Below are 22,897 nucleotides of genomic sequence, written 5' to 3' on the forward strand. Positions count from 1 at the left end.
AATGCCTCCAATCATCACTTGAGCAGGAAATCACTCTGACTCGATTTATGAAAAGGCAGTTAGGATTATATGTTCTAGGAGGTACAAATTTTGCAGTGGAAAGTCTTGCAAATTCATAAGTGAATTAGCATGCAGATGAATATATTGAAATAATGTGGCGTGTGGTATCTTGCACACGCTTAGAAAAGCAAGATTTACCATTCTTTGACGTTGTTGAATTTCCTGACATATTTTGTCCACCATCTGGTTTTGCTGCTTCTAAGCCTCCCTCAGGAAAAGTCTCTGCATCTGCAAGCTGCACCTCCGATTTGCATGGTTGGCAACGTACGGCGCGAAATAAGTTAAACATGCGTACATACGTACAAGCCGACCCTCAAAGGGTGGTTCACGTGGCCTGAAAACACCAATTGATTTAATTCGTTCCACGGATGACCCCGTTAAGGCAGATTCCTGTCTATGTTTACAAGGGAGATCCGTGGCGTGCGTGAGCACAGCAGCAGCAGCAAACAAAAACAGAAGACAAAATACAATCAACATTGCAGATTATTAGTAGAGGGTCCTTAAAAAAATGTTGCACAACCAACGAGGTATTTAATGGTCGTAAATGAATAACATGTAAAATTAGAGGATGAAAAAAAAGGTTCAAACATAATACGAGAGCAAGGGGTGCCCGAGAACGTTCGGTACATGTTCAAGTAATCTCCGTGATTTGTTTGTAACAGGGAGATAAAGAGTGGGAGTGAATGAAGAGAACCAACCAAACTGAAAGAACGAATGAGTGAGTGCACGAGGAAACCCCCCCCCCCAAAAAAAAAAATTGAAATACATGTTTTAATTAAATTGTCCAAATTGCCCACAGTGATCGTTTCACCCTACTGGTGAGTGAACAGAGGTGAACGGGACCTAGGAAACTCGCACACACAACTCAATGCTCGCTCGCTCTCCGTTGGCGCGACTTTTTCAATCGTGGATTTTTTTTTGTTTAAACCAGTACAAAAAATACAGGGGAGCACATTATCAGTGTCTTTCCCGAGAACAAGATGTCAACTGGTTCCCCCGACACACGAAGTATTTGCTCAAATGGCTGAACAGGCCAAGGCAAAACTATGCCCTGCCAACAAGGCCAATTAGAAATGATATCCAATACGGGGGGGGAAGGGGGGGCTTGAGAGTACACTCTTTCCAAGGCAAACAGAGACACTTTAACTTGGTGATGTGTGCACACAAATATCAGTCCAATAAGAGCAAATGTAAGCGTGGTAAGTGTTTAAAACAATCCTCCCTGTTTTGCTTATTTCTTAAAACAAAATATCTCACGCAGTCATCAGCGGTCACAACACTTTGGTATGTAAAAATGGAGAATGCATTCCAGTTAATATCTAAGTGTCTCCCAGCCCAAGTGACCCAGGGACAATGCTCACCTCATTTGGTAGGCAGCCCTGTTGTAAGACAACCACTGCTGATTTTCTACAACATTATAAGTACTTTATAGACTTTGATTTAAAGCTTTCGTGACTGCAGGGATTCACATTCTTGGTTCTTTCGGTAAAGTCACATAGAATGTTATTGTTTTATATATGTTTATTATTTTATTGTTTCCCTTCTACGTGACTTTACCGAAAGAACCAAGAATACTTTATAGACCCCAGAGTCTAGACCAGGGATCAGCAACCTGCGCCTCATTAAGCATCGCTTCGTCACGTTTATTTATGAAGCAACCACCGTATTCATATTCACACGCGTTGCTGCTCTTGAAATATTCAGCATTGCATTTTTATTTCACCGAATCAGAAATATAAAAAAATGGCTCTTCTTGTTGTTTTGTTTGCCGAGCCCTGGTCTAGAGGGATGATGGCTTGAATGTATTCCCTATAAAGAAATGTTAATTGTAAGCTTCTAATTGTGAGTCAACTGCTCTGCCACAACACTACCCAAGCTTAAATTTCGATTTAAAGCTTTCGTGACTGCAATGATTCATCTTCTTTGGTTCTTTCGGTAAAGTCACGTAGAATGATAATAAAATAATAAATTGATAAAATAAATATTATTGTGTTATTTTATTTTATCAATTTATTATTTTATTATCATTCTACGTGACTTTACCGAAAGAACCAAAGAAGACTACCCAAGCTTGTTATCCTCATCATTATCAACTCGAATCCACTGCTGCGTGGAGGCCTGTTGACTTTGTCTCCCGCATCGTCCCCCGCAATGTCGCAATCCGTCTTGCTCCTGCACAATCAGCTGATCTCATCTCCACATCTTTGCTGTCTTCACCCTGCCAGACGGCAGTCTCACCTGCATTGCAGTGCGGTGCACCGAGCAACGCTCCCAACGCTGTTCATATGAATTTTTTTTAAAAAAAGCCCGCATAGCTAAAAGGAACGAGTTATATTGGCGCACACGATGCGCATATTAAAGCTGACGCAGCATAAAGGATAGTAATGATTGATTATTATTAATCAGTACGCTATGTTTATGTCTACCCAGGAATGCCTCACCCCAAGTCTCAAGGCCGCTATTCAGGAGGTTCCTGTGATGTTTTCACAATAAGTGGTGATAAGTCCGATGCGCAATCCCAATTGGGTCATTTTCAGGAAAGTTTTAAGCATCGAATGACATGGCACATTTTTTTTGTACCTATGGGAGGAAATCTGTGAACCCGGAGGAAACCCGTACAGAACAGGTGGAGAACATACTGTATAAGTGTCATGTAGAAAGGCGCCCGGGTTGGGAATCAAACCCAGGGGCTTGTTGCTTTGAGGCACAATTGTTACCACAGCGCCACCACCCTGCCGCACAAGCGGTGGGTCCAACACCATGCCTGGCGACTTTTCTCCCCATTTGCTGATGTTCTCACGCTGCCTCAGGTTCCTCATTAAGTTCCGATTACCACAACCCTAAACCGCATCGGCTCGAACCATGGCAGATGTTGGACACTTAATACACGGGTGCGGGGGGAAAAAAAAAAAAGATCCAGTGTGTACGGCTGTGGTGACTTAGAACCGAATCGTAAAACATAATCGCGACTCAATGCCCAATTCACGAGTACGAAGGAGGAGGCATCGTCACAGAGATACACTCTGCCTACTCCTGACGCAATTATTTGGCCCAACCACCTCAATGAGACGTTACAACTGTTGCCCTATATCAATATCAGCCGTATGAAGAAGGACACCGCAGCAGTTGTGAGTTGGCTACAAAATCAAACCCAGGTCGTCGCGATAGCAAATGCTTTGTTGAACCGCCACGCCGCTAAAAATCGCACGGCGTCAATACGCATGCAGACGATGTCCACATACGGCGAATGGAAATTCACACGGCAATTGTGGATGTCAGCTGTCAGCTCTGCAGCAAATACTGGCCCCGATCACAGACGCGCGGACCATTCTCGCAATAACAGCGACACAAAAAAAACGTTGCAATTGCTTTTTTGTTCGCCGGCAATTTCCGTATTATAGCCGTGGCTCATCGATTTCATCTGGTTTGCTAAAATGTATGTATTTATTTTTTATTGTATGGACAACTCTAACTCGCTCATTACAATATAAGATCAGGGGGGTAAGAACTGAGGGCGTGAGGAGAAATGCTAAAAAATCTCATTTGTAACCCTTTCCGATGACATACACGTACCGAGGCTCCCACAAGGCGATGCGGCACAGTTTGGCGACAGATATGTTGTCGCTGCAGTTCTCTGCGGCGAGTACAGTGCAAAGTTTTTTGTAAAAACAACGGTGCTACGGCTCTCGAAATAAAATTCACGCTAGCCGCTTGCGCATTCCGAGAGTCAGCGTTGAACGGGACCCACCCTGCGGCTATGTATGGTGAACTTCTTTCGCACCGTGCGTAGCCAACCGTGCTAATCGGAGGTGCGGGAGGGGACAACAAGCTAATTACACTAAATAATTGTCCGCAACTTGCAGACATCGCAGAACGGGAAAGGGTTTTAAACTGGGGGAAGGAAAGCTGTGTTTCAACCCTCGATGACGAGAAATGCCCTACTGCCTCAGCGTATACACCAGTGCCCGAAACGTCGCCACGAGGAACCATTTTCGCTGAATGGGAAAGAAATAATCAGATTGTCAGTTTTCAATCGGATAATGATGCCTGGAAATATCTCACAAAATGAATATACAATTGCATACAGCATACCTACACACACATTAAATGCGAATAACCGCAAACTTAGCATTTTAAGACAGCGTTGCATTGCAATCGTTGAGCAAATGGTCAACATTTGAAGGTGAAAAATCACGTTTAAGATAGTTACACGATTAGTGCACGCTGTCCATCCCTATATGTGGCCCTGCTGCAATTGAAGAAATTTCACATTGCCATGGTGGCAGCTAGTCTTTCTGTAAGTCGGGCTTGTATGTGCACATGCACTGTTGGCCAGGTAGCACTGTGGCAAGGGCGCTTGTCATCAAATGCCGGCGTTGCAAATGCGACGGCCATCCAGCGGGTCAAAGGTGACTCAGAATCTCTGCAGGTAACAAAAAATTAATACCACGTTGTGGGGAAGTCAAAAGTCCAGAGAGAACTGCCATCACCACTGCAATGTGCAAATTCTTATCTTGGCTCAGGGCCACCAGATGGATAAAATGTTGTTCCGTGTTGCGTGTTAATGCAGGGAGACGCATTGCCTTTCGTGTTTAGGAATATTTGACATTTCAATTCAGGGTTGCTGTACAGCTGCGAAACGTGGACAATTAGGGAAGGGATGGGAAAGAAAGCTGGCGAATATGCGGATTCTAAGGAGAGTCCTGAAAGTCAGCTGGGTCGAAAAAAACAAGTATTACAAAGAGTAAAGCAAAGTCAACCAACGTATTAATGCCAGAGCGATAAGGAAGGGAAAATGTTTCGGACGTGTGGTGAGACGAGAGGGCCTGAGCGAATATGTGCATTGCGGTTAAGATTGAGAGAAAGAAATGAAAAAGAGAGACAACGTCGTGACAACGCACTAAAGCGGTGGCGGTGTAAGACAGTGGACCCAAGATTGTAGATGACTAATGATGATGATGATGATCTACAATCCTTTTTTCAAATGCCATTGCTGGATGAGGGCCTTCCCACACTGTGTGGGTTATAGGATTTTCTAAATATATATATTATCATACATCACCACACTGGTCAGTGTGGGTTTGTGAAGGTTGGGAGCATTGCCATGAGAGCATAGGGGACAGCACAACAATGGATGCTGCAGCATCTCTACACTGCTGCCCGCAGCATAGCCCCAGAGCAACCTGTAACCGAAGCCTATTGCGACAAGCTGATTTTAAGGATCTCGGTCGCCCATAGGAGCACTATCCAGGCTCAACCCCACCGATCTTCCGAGATCTTCCGAGATCAGGCACGCTCCATGTGACTTGACCTCAGGCCACGTCAAAAGCACGTGCGCCTCCATTATACCCGCGCGATATGAGCATGGGCTGTAATTACACATGAACACCACACTAATTTAAAAAAAAAAAATTGACTCACATTATGCACTGTAATAGACGCACTTTACGTAAATGTATTATATTCACTCGCGCACGCAAATTGTAATTTGCCTTGCTTTTGTCTTCGCAATTTCAACACTCCCCGGGGGGTCTCATTAGGCCCTTCAAGAGGAGTCTTTTGAAACGAAAACTGCAGCTTACAATCGTTTACCGCCCTGAAAACCCTACACTTCATTGCCAAGGGCTTTCCGAAAGTACCATCCAGAGCGTGCGTCTCTTGCTGCGCTGAAGGTACTTTTTTTTATTTTGTCCAGAAGTATTATATTGAACAAACGATTCGGGTTACACGCAGAGAGGTAATGGTTGGAGAATAACAAACAAATACGGCTATAGACACAATGCGAATTACAATGATTATAATCATTATCACCGAAGTACAATTATTATAATCACTGTACTTCGGTAACAACCGTTGTACCTTGGTAATAATTATCACCGACGTTTACATTTTGAACCCGTCCGTGTCTTTCAATAAACCCTACATCCCTGGTGTCTACTTTCTCAACTCGGATTAACTACTAGGGGGAAGGTAGGCTGAAGGTGCATTTTAGTGAAAACATAGCATTGTGGGCACACGACTTTAGCGCAGCATCACAAACATCCTTGTGCGAGTCTCAAGCTGAGGCTTCACGACCACAATAAACGTGACCCAAGCAGGCGCGGCTCGTTCACGGGGGGGGGGGGGGGGGCGCTGGGGGGGCGGAGCACCAACAACAAGCAGCTGCAGATGAGAAAATTCATTTTCGAATAAGAAAAAATAACTTTTCCATAAATTGTTTTGCTTGCGTTCAACGATTCTTTCAGCGCGCAATTTCCCTTCGTTCAATGCGGTCGGCTCCGCGTTTTAGCCACGCCGTTTGAGACCAATTCGGGGTCAGTGAAAAAGGCGCCCATGGCTGTAATGAGGCGTCACGAAGCGAGGTGGCGCTATACAGCTCACGGCCTCCAAGCTCTAGACTTTTGGCAGTGTAAAAGGGGCTGTGCGGTGTGGACTTGCGGGTCATGGGGACAGCATTTGAGTGCGTTGTTGTTTTGTTTCGAATTCTTTATAAATGCCTACCGTGAGTAGATAAGACAGTGGTATCACTTTCAATAGAATGCCAATAGCATGAGGAGGTTTTTTCTTCATGAGAACCCCGTATTTTCAGAGGTCACTCAACAACAGCCCCACCTCGTGGAAATTGTCACGTGCAGGCACTGGACTCAAGCCGTGCCGAGCTATTCCTGTTACGACCACCATGGCATATTCTGTCCCATCGCTTTGGCTCCATAGGCGTAGCACCACCACCCCCCCCACCCAACCTCCACTCTCCTCTCTTCCCCGGCAACTAGGATTGTATGTTGCATGTACATTAAACTTATTTCCCACAGTACGTAGCCAACCATGCTAATCGGAGGTGTGGGGGAGCAACAACAAAATAAACACCAGTTGTAAAGAAATTAGTTTTCAATCTAGATTGAAAAATGCATAGCTCCAGTGGCTTCCTAATGCCAGAAGGAAGAGCGTTCCAGACGGCTGCAGAAGTGCATCTGAAAGCGCGCGATGCCGTGACCATCTTTGCTCGATGGCCAGCCAAAAGCCAATGAGAGGATGACCGGAGTTTACGTGATGGTTTATGTTCCTTGACGAGATCAGCAAGGTGTTGCGGTTCATTTGTGACGGGCACTTTGTGCGTAATGAGCAGGGCCTCGTAATGTAATCGTTCGGCAACCCGAAACCAACGCCGCTTGGCGACCATTGGACGGACATGGTCGGATCTTGCATCACCAGTCGCGACATGCGCCAACGGATTTTGTAGACGCTGCTGATTGGCAAGCTGTCGTGGAAACCGTTGTTGATTTTGTAAACGTTGCAGCTTAAGACACTGCAGCTTGGTAAGCTTGACAAGCTGCAGGATCTTAACTACGGTTTCCAAAACATTTTTCGCGATACGTATGCACGCGCTGTTGCTCTGGAAACTGGGAGATCATTGATCGATGTTCGGACCCCCGGGGTTGGTGTCCGACTGGACATCTGTGAAAAAGAGCTTCATAGCTCATCGGATTATGCCAGTATAACTAATTCTTCTGATTCTGGTGGCATGAGTCGTGAGCTCTCACTTGACAGGAGCCCATTGAAAGCTGCCATCTTCCACTGTGATACGATGAGATATAATATACATGTTCACCCTACGATAATTATTGCGAAATCAGTTATCCATAACTTTGTAATTATGAATAGGGTTTACCCTTCCTGATAATAAAACACGTGTTCAGATGTTCAAACATCAAATAGATACCTTTTGCATGAAATCAGGTCTGCATTAACCACAAGTACTTGTGGTGAACATGCAAACAAAACATGCTCTGACAATATATGGCATTGTCTTTGAAAGCGATTGGCCTACACCAGAGACAGTCTTCTCTATGGCCTAGTCTCACTAATGTCAGACCAGAGAACGCCAAAATGCGAACATGTTCACCAAGAGTACGTGTGGTTAATGCAGACTCTGTTGTTTGAACATATTAACACCTGCTTCATTGCCAGGAAGGGTAAAACCTATTCTTATTTTTCATTCTTGGATATTGGAAAAAAAAGGTCCCATTATATAACTTTGTCATCGTATTTCACAATTTTTATCAATAATTTATCTTGCTTTCCTTTACTTACTGTGCAAATAAAAGTGTTTCAACTTGCAGTTCAGTCATTCCAAATTGATATCTATATGACGTATGATGCACATGCTGTCAGCTACACGATAAATAATTAAGCAAAAATTGCACTCATAACCATCGTACTATATATTACTCCAGAGAACATTTTGAAAAGTACGAATTTAATGGTTAATAGCTATGGGCAATAGGCGTTATTTAGAGCTTTAATTATTGTACTTTTGTTACGTCAGGAAATACGAAATGAAAACAAATGAATAAAATTAGCAACAATTACCATGTAAGTGATGTTTAGCAAAACGGATGATACAATTAATGTGGACTTTATATCTTACAATACATTGCCAAATTATTTTAAATGTTTGCAGTTTTCTGCTATGTTTATAGAAATGTACTTTTAAATCTAAGCTGAAAACGCATTTCGTTAGAACTGCTTTTTGTGTTTCGATTGTTGTCCATCTCACGCGCCTCCAATTAGCACAGTTGGCTACGTATGGTGAGAAAGAAGTTCGACATACATAGGCAGTCATCAATCGCCACATACATTGTGTACACCATCTGTCGAGGAATACTTAGTATTTGTAAAAGCAGACGTGGGTTATAGACAATTCACTATATTCTGGAATGCAGTTGATTTTACATGCACAACAAAACTATTGGATTGCTGGTGACTGTTCCAGTAGATAACGTGCGGGGTGGGGGGGGGGGGGTGGAGGAGAGGGGGCTAGAGGATCCGATGGGATGGGGCTAATGGGGACAGATCAGGGAATCGGACCTGGTGGGTGGTGATAGATGTGGAACCGGTGGGACTAAGGAAAGACGATGGGGTGGGTGATAGATGTGGAACCGGTGGGACTAAGAGATCACGGTGGGGTGGGTGATAGATGTGGAACTGTTTGAACTAAGAGGAGACGGTGGGGTGGGAGATAGATGTGGAACCGGTGGGACTAAGAGGAGACGGTGGGGCTATGTGAGCCTGTACACAGACACGGGCTGCCACCCCCTCCCCCCAACACCCCCTGGTATCCATTGACAAAGCACAGCACCTGACGTTGGGCCTACGCGACAGACGCCTGCGACCGTGTCAAGTTGAGCCACACGGCGACCCCAGCACAGGCGGAGGACCGCACCCTCTGTCATTTTACTGACCCTGACTGCGTGATGGGTTGCGTGTACAGTGTCCCCATTCCGCAACGCGGCCTCACAACCTTCCCACTGGCGAGTCGAGTGGCTCTGCCACAGCTACACACGTGACGCGATCTCGGAGGGTGCCTCCGCTTGAGTGAAGCCTCTTGACGAAGGCACCAAAAGCCATTGTGACAGCTGGCGGTGAGAATGACATGCTCCCTTCGGTTAAGTAGGGTCAATCCGTTCACTGATAATCATAGCCAAAACTTCATGCTGCAACCTTAGAAGAAAAAAAACCCGCCACTTTTTTCAAATTTTCTTGTCGTGGTTTTCACACCTGATGATGATTGCTTGTGTTGCAGTGGAAACGTCGTGCGAATTTTATTGTTTTATATTTTTATTATTTTATTGTTTCCCTTCTACGTGACTTTACCGAAAGAACCAAGAATATGAATCCCTGCAGTCACGAAAGCTTTAAATCAAAATTTTAACCTTAGAAAAGTTATGATTGTCACGAACATTGTGCAACGGTGGGCGAGCAGTGTCTGCCAATAGGAAAACAACCATACAACTTTGCAACGTGGATATACTTTCAGCTCAAGGGTATTGAATGGACGAACGGCCAAGCGGGATATTAAATAAATGGCACAAGGTCGCCGTCCGGTGGAATGACAAATGTTAAAACATGAAGCGGATAACATAACTGGTGAGATTAAACATGGCATACACCTGTGGCTGGATGGCTCAGGAAGGCACAATGGCCATGTCACAGGCACTAGACCAGTAACACTTGAGAATCTGGATTCAAATTCAGATGTCAGCCACTCGTTATTAAGGGATGCTATAAACTGCAATGAGTTGATATTCTCAGCCCAATTAGGATTAACTGTAGGAAAGAAAAATAGAAGATCGGCTTTGAGGATTGATATTTCGAAATATGTCACACACGGTATGAAAAGTGGTTATCCACTCGTTGCAGGACATGAAATATGCAAGGTGACTTTATAAGTAGTTATTTGAAATCGTCTTCTGAAGTTGTTCAGAATCAACATCAAAATCTGTATTTATACAGGAAGAATCCGATGAGCTATCAAGTTCTTTTTCACAGATGCCCAGAAACGTATTTGCATCTCGTCATGACAGCTACATGATAACAGTAATGATGATGACGATAACGATGATGAAAAAGACAATGATGGTAGTGGTTGTAATACCGATCTTAACTATGATGAAAATCAGGGGGTTGGTGATGATGATGATGATAATGATGTCGGGATGATGATTGTGGTGTGCATGACAACGATGATGATGTTGGTGATGATGTTGGTGATAACAATGGCATTGATGTTTGCATACTGCGAATCACATGCAATTCATTTATTATAGTAATAACAACTTTCCTCGTGTAATTCAAAAAGCAGGCAGCTGAGGAGTGCACAACTCATAGCTAGAAGTTTATGAGTTACCATCACGGTTTGGGGGGAAATAATTTCAGCCCAGTATCCATCGATTGCCAATCACAGCTAGAGCCTTTTTTTTGTAGCATAGCATTAACAGCTTGTGCTGCAGAGTGACTGGTCCCTACCATAGGAATGTGGACATTCGACACCTGGGATTGAACTGCAATGAGCAGTGTCCTATGCTAACTTGAGTAAAGATTCACTTGCAGTTGATTTCTGAATTAAACTAGGTCACTATCATTACCCTTAAAGAGGAATAATCAAACACAATGGGCGCTTGAATGGTCACATAGGGAATTATTCATGCAGTTTTTATGAAGACATGCGATTACGTCAACGCAAGGGCATTCAATATTGTAAGAACAATTAAGACTTGTGAAATTTAACATGGATAAAAAAAAGTCGCATTGTTACAGTGCCTTGAAGTTTCTGTGCAAGAAATTACAAATGATGCCGCTGTGTACTGAAAACTGCTGCAGACTTTAGCACAATATCCAGCACCGTAATTTAACTCTGAAGGCAAAGTTAAATGTGTGTACCAACACCTTAGACAGCATAATGAATGAGGCTGCCATGCATGAACATAACAGCATTATATATCTGCTAACTGCGTGGAATCACTTTCAAATATTCAGCTGGCTGGCCCTTTGGCCAGGACACTATGGCTCACAACGGGAAGTTTAAAATCCCATTCAGATATAAACTCAACCCGTCATTCTTATGGGCTGATAAAGTAAGTGCCACTTTGTGGCAAGTAGACAGTGGTTTTTCCTATGAAAATACTCAGCCTTATCTTTTTTTAGGGATTTGGGATACCCCCTGCTGCATCGGGGTCACCAATGAGACTGAGCACTGCCCAAAATTCATTTTCAGCAGAGAGGCACTGACCTTGATCTTTCATGACTGCATACTAATTCTGAATGCACAGACGCAACAAAGCAGCTGTGGTATAGCTCGATATATCTCCACATAGAATGAAAGACTTCTAGAAAAGTGACCGTTCAGAGATCAGCATGGCCAATTTCGCGAATGGAATTATCCTTTTGCTAGATTCCGCCAATATTTTTTCAGATTTACCACTTGACCTCCAGAGTCTGCTCTTACAGTCTCCTACCACCTGGCTTTGGGTCTTCCCCTGCCTCTGCGACCTCTGTACACGCCCCTCCAACGTCTGTCTAAGTAGCCTGCCCTCCCTCCAACCTACACACGTGCCCCAACCATCACGACTCCCTGGGTCTCATCTACATTACTTTCTACTGCATTCTGCTCTCAACTTCCAGTGTGCTCACCTACCCTACCTGTTATGTTTAGTTGTTTGGGTATAATTGTCTGCGGTCCCTAACTTTACGTCAAGCTTCACTATGAGCTATAAAGGACCGCGGTCTCTGGGGTTTGCGGGTCACTTCCTGGAGTCATTCAGTAAAGCACTCGTTCATGTTGAAGCTTCTCTGCCTCTGGTTTGATTAAGGAGTGAGTCCGGATTTGCTCTGGAGGGTCAAGACACAGCACAGCATTTAGAGCGCAGTACGAGCATCGTTCAAATACACTTCCGATGTTCAAAGGGCCGACGCTTCTTCTCGAGTTCCCTTTGTTAGAGTTCAGCTATGAATATATACATACCCTGCCAGAAAAAAAAAAAAACTCCCTCTCTTTAGGTCAGACAATCATCAGAACCCTAAACGTCTCTTGCTTTTGGCTCAGGCTGCTAAAGGGTACCCAGCGTTCCAAAACATCCCAGCTGCGAAGGAGCCTTTTATACTGTCGTTGGCAAACGGTCGAAGTTGACCTCGGGCCTGCCAGCTCTAAACGAGCGTGGTACCACGCAGCATCATCTCCCCGAGCGGGAAAAAAAAAGAACGGCTGAAAACCGCTCGATTGTTGAACGCAGCGTGCGCACGCCTTGCGTTTAAACATCTTGGGGGGCAAAGCCGCTGTGGATAAGGTTTGATCCAGTCTGGCAATTAACGCTCAAGGTTGTACCCTCATCCATCATATGCCGTCTGGGGCGAAATTCCCCGGAGCCAGAATTACAACGTTGATGCCAATTTAATTCACACCAGATATCATTGCCACTGTAATCGACCGCCCCTGAAATAAACAATTCATTTTCTTATAAAATGGAAAAGTAACATTTACGTTTGAACTTATTTTGCCTGAAAAGTTGGCTTATTTTGATGCTTTATTTAATGGCTGCTCTTGTTCTGTTAACCTTAGAGCTCCCTCAATTAAATGATTACTGCTCCTGTGAAAATACAACAAAGTTGAAAGGAGCTCAGCACCAAAGGCCCCATTGTACATGATTAAGTAATTTAGATTACAATTAACTAAAATTGTGAGTAAAGACCAATAATTTGTGCCCACCGAACTGCAACAGGGAATAGACTGGATATTTTTTCAGCAAAATAAAAACAATATCCTGAGAACATAAATCTAATTAAATAACCCGAACAAAACAATGCATGAGATACAAAGCAGAATAAAAAGATAACTGGATCGAGTAATTAGATATAGAAAACTATTCGTGTTTTCTTTATATATATTTTTTAATATTGTACCATTAGTTTGGAAAACTATTACTATTTTGGTTGTTTGTGTGCCGTATAACGGCATTGATTGCAATGGAAGTGAAAGATGGCAGCCTTCACGCGGGCCATTCCGTGAAGCAGGAATCACGACTGATGCAATTACCGATCTCCCGGTCTCCAGACCAACAACTCAAGCCACCATCAGGGCTCCCTCTCTCTCCAAGTCCAAACAACACCCCTGGTGAATCCAGGAACAAGGCTCCTCCAACCTACTCCACATTGAAGAACTTTCGCAGATGCAGTACTAGCATCTTGCCGACACGTTAAAGGAGCGGTCCATCGGCGTCCTCACGCTAAAAAAATAAAAAAAATCGCCGATGGCCAAGAGGCGCAGCCACTACAATATCCAAGAATACAACCTCGAGACAAGCCATTACCACCCGAACTATGGCCTGTTTGTTGTCCTTCCCCACACCTCTGATTCGGATAGTTGGCTACAAACGGTGTGAAAAAAGTTCTACATACATACAAATACGTGATTTCTGCAATCCACGGCTTGCTGTAGCACATCAAGATGGAAGTAATCTACCTGATGGGCAATGAGGAAGGTACGATTACCATCGTACCTTGTTTGCATGCATGCCATTTGACCATCACATTGCACGCACAATGCTCTCATGGCCCGGTCTAAGCCACGGACTGGACAGAGCCGAACGTGTCGCCGTACGATTGCCTGGGCCATATTTCCAGCTCGTATTGACCTGGTGGCCAAACAGATTGAGTTGTCGGCCTGGCACACATTGTGCACGAGCCGTTGCCACCACCGTGACGCCGGGCAGATGCGTAAATTGTGCCATGCTGCGTAATGATCAGATTGGTGGTGGCTACGCCGCTGCCTGTAATCCAGCACTGTGGGCTGTCAAGGTCATCGTTATTCACAGTTGAGATGAGCATTGGCATTTGCCAAGCTAATGGGGCCAAAAGTGTGCGAGTGGGGGCTCCACGTGTGTGGTTTCCAGGGGCAGGATTTGCAGCAGTCAACACTGGTGACTATACAGCGATAATGACCCAAGTTAGGGTGATACCGGTCCACAGCTTTGTTTGTCTCCGCATCACTCCTGCCCGTCAATCAGTCAGTCACATTTGCTAAAGTTAATTTCGATGTTGACCTATAAGACACGATGACCACAATGCACTTCTTCAGGAATTGCTGATGATTTTTTTGCATTTTGCACAAAGGCTGTCTGCTTCTTAAACGTTTATGGGTGCTGCCGAAATTCTATTTTACGTGATTTTAGTTAGCTTCAGACATGTTAAAGTTATCCGGCATAACATAGTAAAGATAGTAAAAATACCGTCACTTGACATGAAATGTCTGCGTGAAATTATTTTTTCACTCTAATTAATTTAGTTGTGCGTGTGATAAAAATAGTATTGACCGTTTATCATCCTTATTTTATACTGTTTGATTATATTTGTGAAGTGCCTTGCAACAATTTATCCTGAAGCACGCTATATCCAATAAAGATGTATTGATTGGAAAATACTGTAATGATGAGAAAAACCCATCACATCAGAATTAAAGTACAGGCCCAAAAAGCATGAGTGTTATTACATTTATAAACACACACTGATTTACAAAAATCTAATTTCAGGTGTATTAGTACGGTAAATATCTTCTAGCAATGCATGGCAATAATTAAATGTTGTACCCCTCCTTCTCCACGTCTCCTCTATTCCCTTACTCAAGTTATTCCTCCCTCATCTTCCCCTCCCCGTACAAAGAGTCCATGTACCCCGCTCGCCATCTCCACTTGGGTGGGGCAGTGTGCCCAATCCCCTCCCTCATCTAAACCCAGGAGATACAGAGTTTCAGGACCTGTGTCCCAATCCCCTCCCTCATCTAAACCCAGGAGATACAGAGTTCGGAACCTGTGTTCCAATCCCCTCTCTCATCTAAACCCAGGAGATACAGAGTTTCAGGACCTGTGTCCCAATCCCCTCCCTCATCTTAACCCAGGAAATACAGAGTTTCAGGACCTGTGTCCCAATCCCCTCCCTCATTTAAACCCAGGAGATACAGAGTTTCAGGACCTGTGTTCCAATCCCCTCTCTCATCTAAACCCAGGAGATACAGAGTTTCAGGACCTGTGTCCCAATCCCCTCCCTCATCTAAACCCAGGAGATACAGAGTTTCAGGACCTGTGTCCCAATCCCCTCCCTCATCTAAACCCAGGAGATACAGAGTTTCAGGACCTGTGTTCCAATCCCCTCGCTCATCTAAACCCAGGAAATACAGAGTTTCAGGACCTGTTTCCTGCGCAGTTTCTGTACCCCCGTACCCCGCACCGCAGTTCGTGCTCTGTACCACGCACTGCTTTTGGAATACAATAAAAACGATATATAAAATATACTGCACTTTTTTACGTGAATAAAAGTACACCCGCAAAAAAAATATCTGTAAGATCACAGCATGCATGAATGTATGCTGAACTTCTTTGCAGCGTACGTAGCCAACTGTGCTAATCACAAGATGGCTCAGGGTGCGAATTCCTGAACAAGGGGCGCTGTGGCAGCATTGGCGACATCCTGGGATTCGAATGCCTGGCACCCGTCCATGAATAAACCAGCTTCTCAAGTGCAGCAATTTCCTTCACCAACACATTTATACATATTTTTGTTTTACTTTGGCCTTGGCTGCCTATGAGACATATATACACAATATGTAAATGTACCCGTGCAGAGTGCATGTGTGCTTGCAGTTAGGAGACAAAAGCCATCATCGTGTGCCGGGCGTCAGGGTCCATATTTGCCAAACTCGACAATTACTCGCAAATTATTAAATTAGCATTATACATACTGTAGCCCCGTCTGGCAGACTAATAATGCCCCTGGCCACTCTGGCAAATGAGACCATCTTGACCTTTTGAGTTCTCAGCTAGCTAAACAAGATAAACTTGAAACTTGAACATCCGTATGCAAGAGAGTTTTAAAAGATCCCGATGCATGGCTTTAGGTCTCTGCCTCGATCACCGGTCCTGCGATGCCACTCCAATGACATGCACAACCCACCCATCGCAACCTCCACATCTTCATTACATCGACAGTGTATTCCTTGCATGTTATATACAACACTCACAAGCTGCTTACCCAATCTTAAATAATCACATTCTCAGTGTTAGGTGTTGGTGTTTGGTGCAGACGCAGATGTGTGTTCTTTCATGTTATTAAGTAGCTGCAACACAGACTGTGCTTCATTGGACCATGCAGTTACGTGGCATGAACGCACATTCAGTTCGATATAATAAACACTCATGCAGCGATTGTATGTATGTATGCATGTTGAACTTCGTTTGCATTATACGCAGCCAACTGTGCTCATCGGTGGTGTGGGGGGATGCACAACAACCTAAACACAAAAAGCAGTTCTAAAGAAATGAGTTTTCAATCTAGATTTAAAAGATGTTTATCACCCGGCCAGGTGGCTCAGCGGGAGAGCGAGCTGCTTGCAATCGGAACGTTGCGAGCTCGAGTCCTGGGTCGGGGGTTGACTCGGACCATTGATCCTTCTGGGTGTCAATATGACGAATAACAAACACTCCATGGTCAAGTCAACGGTGGTTGTCCTATGGATGGACTCGCGCCCTGTCACATCAATGTGGAATTCCCACCACCGGCTCAGCGGTGTAAACAGAAGATGAGCATTTCGAAAGCGCGTTCCAACATGAAATCACTTCGACTGCTTTTGACTTTGAGTGATGTTGCTCAGTCTTACCCAGGTATTGGAGACTAAATCCCTTCCGCCGGTGATTTCCATCAGACGTGAAGTGCAGTCGCAGCCAGTTCTTATTGCTGATGAGTGGGGCAGGTAGATCCATGCCCGTTAACCTGTAAAAAAAAAAAATACAATTGAATGGCACTTGGAGTTAATGTAGGTTACGAGTTAACATTTTAGAACTTAACTTCAAGAAATCAATGGATACGAATGAATTGATGACGTCCATGTTGCCTTGATTATGGTGTGGGTTGTTTTTCAAGGTGGACGCGAAAACATGGAACAGGTGGGCCACCGCGAAAAGGAAACCTCAGCGTGATTGTGGCCATGAAACGTAAACTATGCACCACAGGGTAAAAACAAAAAAACCTTAATCTGCGCTCCTTTAGCGGAAGAGCAGCAAAACTCAGCGCATGGATGAACTCATAATTATTCTTTCACGATCAATATCATGAGTTGGTGTAACTAAACTAAACGCTCCTGAAGCTATAATCTTAGTTCTTTCGGTAAAGTCACGTTGAAGGGAAACAACAACGTGACTTTACCGAAAGAACTAAGAATATGAATGACTGCAGTCACGAAAGCTTTAAATCAAAATTTCCTGAAGCTCTCTTGTGGCGAGCAGACCTCAACATCGGCATTCATCTTCTTTGGTTCTTTCGGTAAAGTCACGTCGAATGAGAATAAAATAATAAAATAAAACAATAAAATTATCACGACATCTTCTGAACATACTGTATATACGCAATTAGTTACGGTAAATCGGTTATAAATGGTAAGAAGTAAACAAAATATCACCACATTTTTCATTTCTCAATCTCAACACATTCCTTATTTCTCAGTATCACCACATTGTTAATTGTGCCTTCAGGAGAATCAGTGCAGGGGAAACAAAACACTGCCTGGCATAATTACAATCACATTACGCTGGCAGAACGATGTCGCTGCTCGGCTGGCCTGGGAATGCCTGGGAATTCCCCAGCAAAGCCTATAGTCTGTGTATAGTAGTGTATAGTGTAGTAGTATATAGTGCAGTAGTGTATAGTAATGTATAGCAGTGTCTGGTAGTGTATACGTATAGGTTAGTAATCAGTTCATTAGCATGCGTTTCCTCTGTAAGGAATTGTGGTTGTAAGATGTTTTACTTAATAATATGCTTCCAGGCCACAATAATCTATCATATAATTACAATAACCGCACTCCCCCCCCCCCTTCGCCTCTGATCTCTGCACCTGATGGGTTCAGTGATGACGTCATCTTGCGCTATTTAAGACCGGAAGCTGGTGGATTGCTTCACTATTCTGGCAAATCGCCCAATGATGCTGGTCTTAATTACCAGCTAAACGTCGTCTTCAAATTGTAAATGTTGTGGCTCTACTCTCTAACACACCGGTGGGCTAAAGTAGTAACTAATTGGCACGTTAAATTGTGATTTAAAGCTTTCGTGACTGCAGGGATTCATATTCTTGTTTTTTTCGGTAAAGTCACCACGTAGAAGGGAAACAATAAAATAATAAAAATATAAAACAATAAAATTCTCACGACGTTTCGACTGCAACACAAGCCATCATCATCAGGTGTGAAAACCACAGCAAGAAAATTTGAAAAAAGTGGCAGGTTTTTTTTTAACGTTAGCACCACGGAGAGCGATTTGGCAGTTATTCAGATGGACGAGTCCATCTATGTTCGGAAAAGATGAGGGGGGAGACGAAAATAATGTATGCGGTCTGAAAGCCACCATAAGCGTGAACAATCAATTCAGACCCGAAATGGTTTATCAAATCCTTCTAATTATTGCTAAGCCAGAATCCATCTTCTCGGTTGAATTTGTCTCTGTGTTTGTATATGTGGATAGCCTCATGAACGAATCTCTCATGGTAGCCAGATGGCTTGCAAAGAACCTCTGTCTTGGAGAAGTCAATGTCATGTGAGCCTACTGAATTATAACAGTGATCTGCCATGGCCGAGGTGTTGGTCCTACTGTGTTTTAGGTCTGCTTTGTGTTCACGAATGCGGTCCGAGACATGCCGTTTGGTTTCTCCAATGTAACCACTACCACAGAGGCAACTTAGTTTATAGACGCCAGGGTACTGTATGTCCGGAATCACATCTTTTACAGACGGAACCAGATGACGGATTTTATGTAATGTGTTGAATCGGACCTGGATCATGTGTTTAATTAAGATTTTGGAGATTTTTTTGTGTGATCCCCGCAATGTAGGGTAAAGTAATGGTTTTGAATGGCTCCTCAAGAGGGTCCTTCTTCATGGTTGGAGTGATAGCTTTGCGGATTGTGTAGTCGGAGTAACCATTAGCCTTAAGAGCTTGGTGTACGTGCTTGAGTTCACTGGCTATGTGTTCCTGGTCGGATATGCATTGGGCTCTATGGTGCAGAGTCTTGATGAGGAAATTCTTCTGGGATGGATGGTGGTGGGAATCCGGTTTCAGGTAAACATCCGTATGGGTAGCTTTCCTGTAGACAGAGTGGTTCATTGAACCATCAGGTCTCTTTTCTATTAGGACTTTACCGAAAGAACCAAGAATATAATTGGCACGTTGTTTACGTGACAAACCTTACTGGCTGTCTCGGGTGGTGGAGGGTTACGACACATTTAGACTTGCGCGATCTAACCCAAAACCTTTATTAATAAACATATTGGTCGCAAAAGCCTACGTGTTAAGATTGCGATGCAAAATATAAATGTTCAGCATGAGAATAACGAGTGTCATAATGTTCACGGGTTAAAACAGTGTCTCCTTGTGTCCATGTTTTATTGGGCAGATGGTAGCATTGGCGGTTGTGATACAACAGTTCTTTCCCGCACCTCCGATTAGCATGGTTGGCTACGTATGGTGCGAAAGAAGCTCAACATACATATTGCCCATAGACTAACAATACCCATAGACTCAACACTGCACCTACAATTAGCACGGTTGGCTACGTGCGGTGTGACAGAATATCAACATACACATACATTCATTGGCTGCATCGAATGGAGGAGGGTGTACGACAACACAATTGACATAAGTAAACCTGCCACAAAACTAAATTTTGAATCGGTAAAAAAGACATTGCCCGTACCTCAAACACCGTATCCGAGCCCTATCGTTAATGAACACAGCATCTCTATACTCCGCTATACGCCACATTTCTAAGGCACACGCAGATTTTGTAGCCTGTTTTGTGTTGTTGTATAATGACTAATTGCAGCAAGTAAGCTTCTTTTTTGTGTTTTCCAAAAAATCCGTAACATTGGACAAGGAGGTCATTCATAACCGCAATCTGAGCGTGTGATATTAATTAAATGTGAAACCTGGAGGATGAGAGTGCACACTGCGATGTCAATACCAATGACTCATTAGTACAGAGTTCAGTAAGCTAAGTGTGCCGACCATCCAAATATCTATCACTGGCAACCCTTAACCATCAGGTTATTTTTTTAGAATATCCCCATAATTCATTGAGCACTGGGCAGTAATCTCCTCTGTTAGTGAACCTCAAAGCCAGTTGTGGGAATTCCACGTAACTATGGCGAGGACGAGGATATCCATAACACTTAGCTACGTAATAATTCACTCCTCGAAACCACTCCCCTGGCGATTCAACCGTGCGTGATTCATGGAAGTCATTTCATTCAATGGTGAATTCGTTTTTTTTCCTCCTCTACTTTTTACTGCCTAATTCTTCTTGTGTCTCAGTTGTATTGCACTCGCCCCATTAGCTTAAATGTAATATTGGCATATAATTGGAACAAGAAATAATAAACAAAAATAATTCACAGCCATTTGTCAATGTGCTGCTTGATGGTGGTCTCCCCCCATTCCGTGCCAGTCATGGGGGTTGTTTAACTATTCTTGTGGGCACCACGGTGGCGAGATGTTAACTACCTCGCCTGGTATACGGGAGGTCGTAGGTTCGATCGCGACACTGACACCTGTATATTTGGAGCTTGCATGTTCTCCTCGTGGTCGTTTGTATTTTTCTCCGGGTCCTCCGGTTTTTCCTACCACATTTATAAACACGTGCTTCGAGTATTTGGCTGTTATATATATAAAAAAAAACACATGTTCATACTTCAGCATGATTGTCAGTGCAGTAATGCAAAGTGGACCTGTGACTGATTCAGATAACCGTCACCACCGATATTAACCATTGCTTGGAATGGAATTCAGGTGACATGGCACGGTGCATTAACCACTGCGCCACCACCCCTGAACCGATTAATCAATGCATGTTTAAGCACCGTTACTCAATTCCACAAACCGGCATTAATTTTTAACAACACCTAAGGGGATGATAGGCTGAGTCAACTACCGAACAGCTTCAACTTATCCTCTCTCTCTCTCTCTCTTAATGCAAGTATGACTGGCATGCATATTAACTTATTTCTTCTCCCGAGCTATCCACCACGCACTCCTGCGGTGCATCTGCAGGAGTTGAATGAGGTCACCTCGACAGAGCTGGCGTAATTACCCATTTGAAACCGCAGACTTGGACTTACAAGTGGCTCCTGCAGCGTACGCATTGTACGTCGAGCACCCTAACCTCTGAATCAGGAGATGCGAATGTGCAGCCCGACTGGCAACAGTGGTAAAACATTGACAAGGAGTGCGATTCTAGATTTGAAGCTTTCGTGACTGCAAGGATTCATACTCTTTATTTTGTTAGTTTTTTTTTCCGGTAAAGTCACGTAGGTAGAAAATAAATAAAATAAGTGAAAACTAAATAAAATCAGGACGTTTCGGGCGCGACACAAAGCGTCCTTCTTCAGGTGGGGACAACGGAGCGAAAGCACAAACGCTTAATAAGTGTGTCTCAGAGATGGCTGTGACGAGGGATTATATAGTCGCGGGGCATGGAGAGAGAGAGGGGGGGGGGCATGGTGAGTGTGGGGGCGGCGTGTGGGCTGGGAGGTGAAGTTGCGAAACCGGGGGTGCGCTGGGAGGCAACTGGTGGAGCCGAGACTGAGGCTTTGTGATGTAGATTGTCGGAAGTAGATAAGCCAGCTAGGATTAAGCCGCATTTTGTTATGCTGCCGGGTGGGTAAGTTAGAAATGCGCAGGCTAACAACGTGAGAGGTTCAAACTGAAATGTGCAAGCTAACAAGTTAAAGGAGTAAGGAGTGCCGATGTCATCAACTAGAAGCCCTGCCCATGAGACAATTTGAGCGGCAACATGAACAATAACAAAACATCCATTGGCATGCCGGAGCGTCCAGCAAAAGTTTATCGGGAATTTAAAAAAAAGCATTTGCACTAAACGTCAATAGAAAACAGAGACAATGAGTTTTTGTTTTGTACTGCTTTTTTTCACGAATGTCCCTTCATTGCAGATATTCCCATGGTCTCCCGATCCGAGAACCCTTCCACGAATGTCCCTTCATTGCAGATATTCCCAAGGTCTCCCGATCCGAGAATCCATTGTCTCTCCAAGGACTCACGCATGGTAAATAAAGCAATTGACAGACCAATAAAGGAATACGTTTGTTGATTATTAGAGAGGCATTACGGCAAGGCACTTTCAAGGCGTATATTCCAACGTTAATAAAGCGGAGCTTCGCTTCTTCAAGACCCCATCGTCCATGACTCCAATTAACCTTAGCAGCTGTAGGGTCCACAAAAGTTCCCATTATCTGGCTCCCAATTTTAGAATGTGAAATTTCAGCCACTTGGCCAGTGGCTGTTGAAGGAAGATTGTTCTCTGTTTGCACTACCTTTGGTTCTGTCGTTACTCGCTACTCGCTCTGGGCCGCTACATGACCAGTGGGGCCGGTGTGTCACGTGGCGTTGGCCGGTGTGTCACGTGGCGTTGGCCTAGTGTGAATCACCAAGTGCGGGAACGGACCCGATTTTATG

General features: G+C 44.0%; 1 protein-coding gene across 2 annotated transcripts in view; it reads right to left on the minus strand.

Annotated features, from left to right (window-relative positions):
• LOC116945092 (CUB and sushi domain-containing protein 1-like) overlaps window positions 1–22,897 on the minus strand; it is a 630,678-nt gene that overhangs the window by 363,530 nt on the left and 244,251 nt on the right. For both annotated transcript variants that reach the window (XM_032959197.2, XM_032959196.2), the window contains exon 6: window positions 17,042–17,154. In XM_032959197.2, the coding sequence (XP_032815088.2) occupies window positions 17,042–17,154 (113 nt within the window). The remainder of the gene's footprint in view (window positions 1–17,041; window positions 17,155–22,897) is intronic.

The sequence above is a fragment of the Petromyzon marinus genome, chromosome 23 (assembly GCF_048934315.1).
Source record: "Petromyzon marinus isolate PM22_M1 ecotype Great Lakes invasive population chromosome 23, UKy_Petmar_22M1.pri1.0, whole genome shotgun sequence".
Lineage (NCBI taxonomy): Eukaryota > Metazoa > Chordata > Hyperoartia > Petromyzontiformes > Petromyzontidae > Petromyzon > Petromyzon marinus.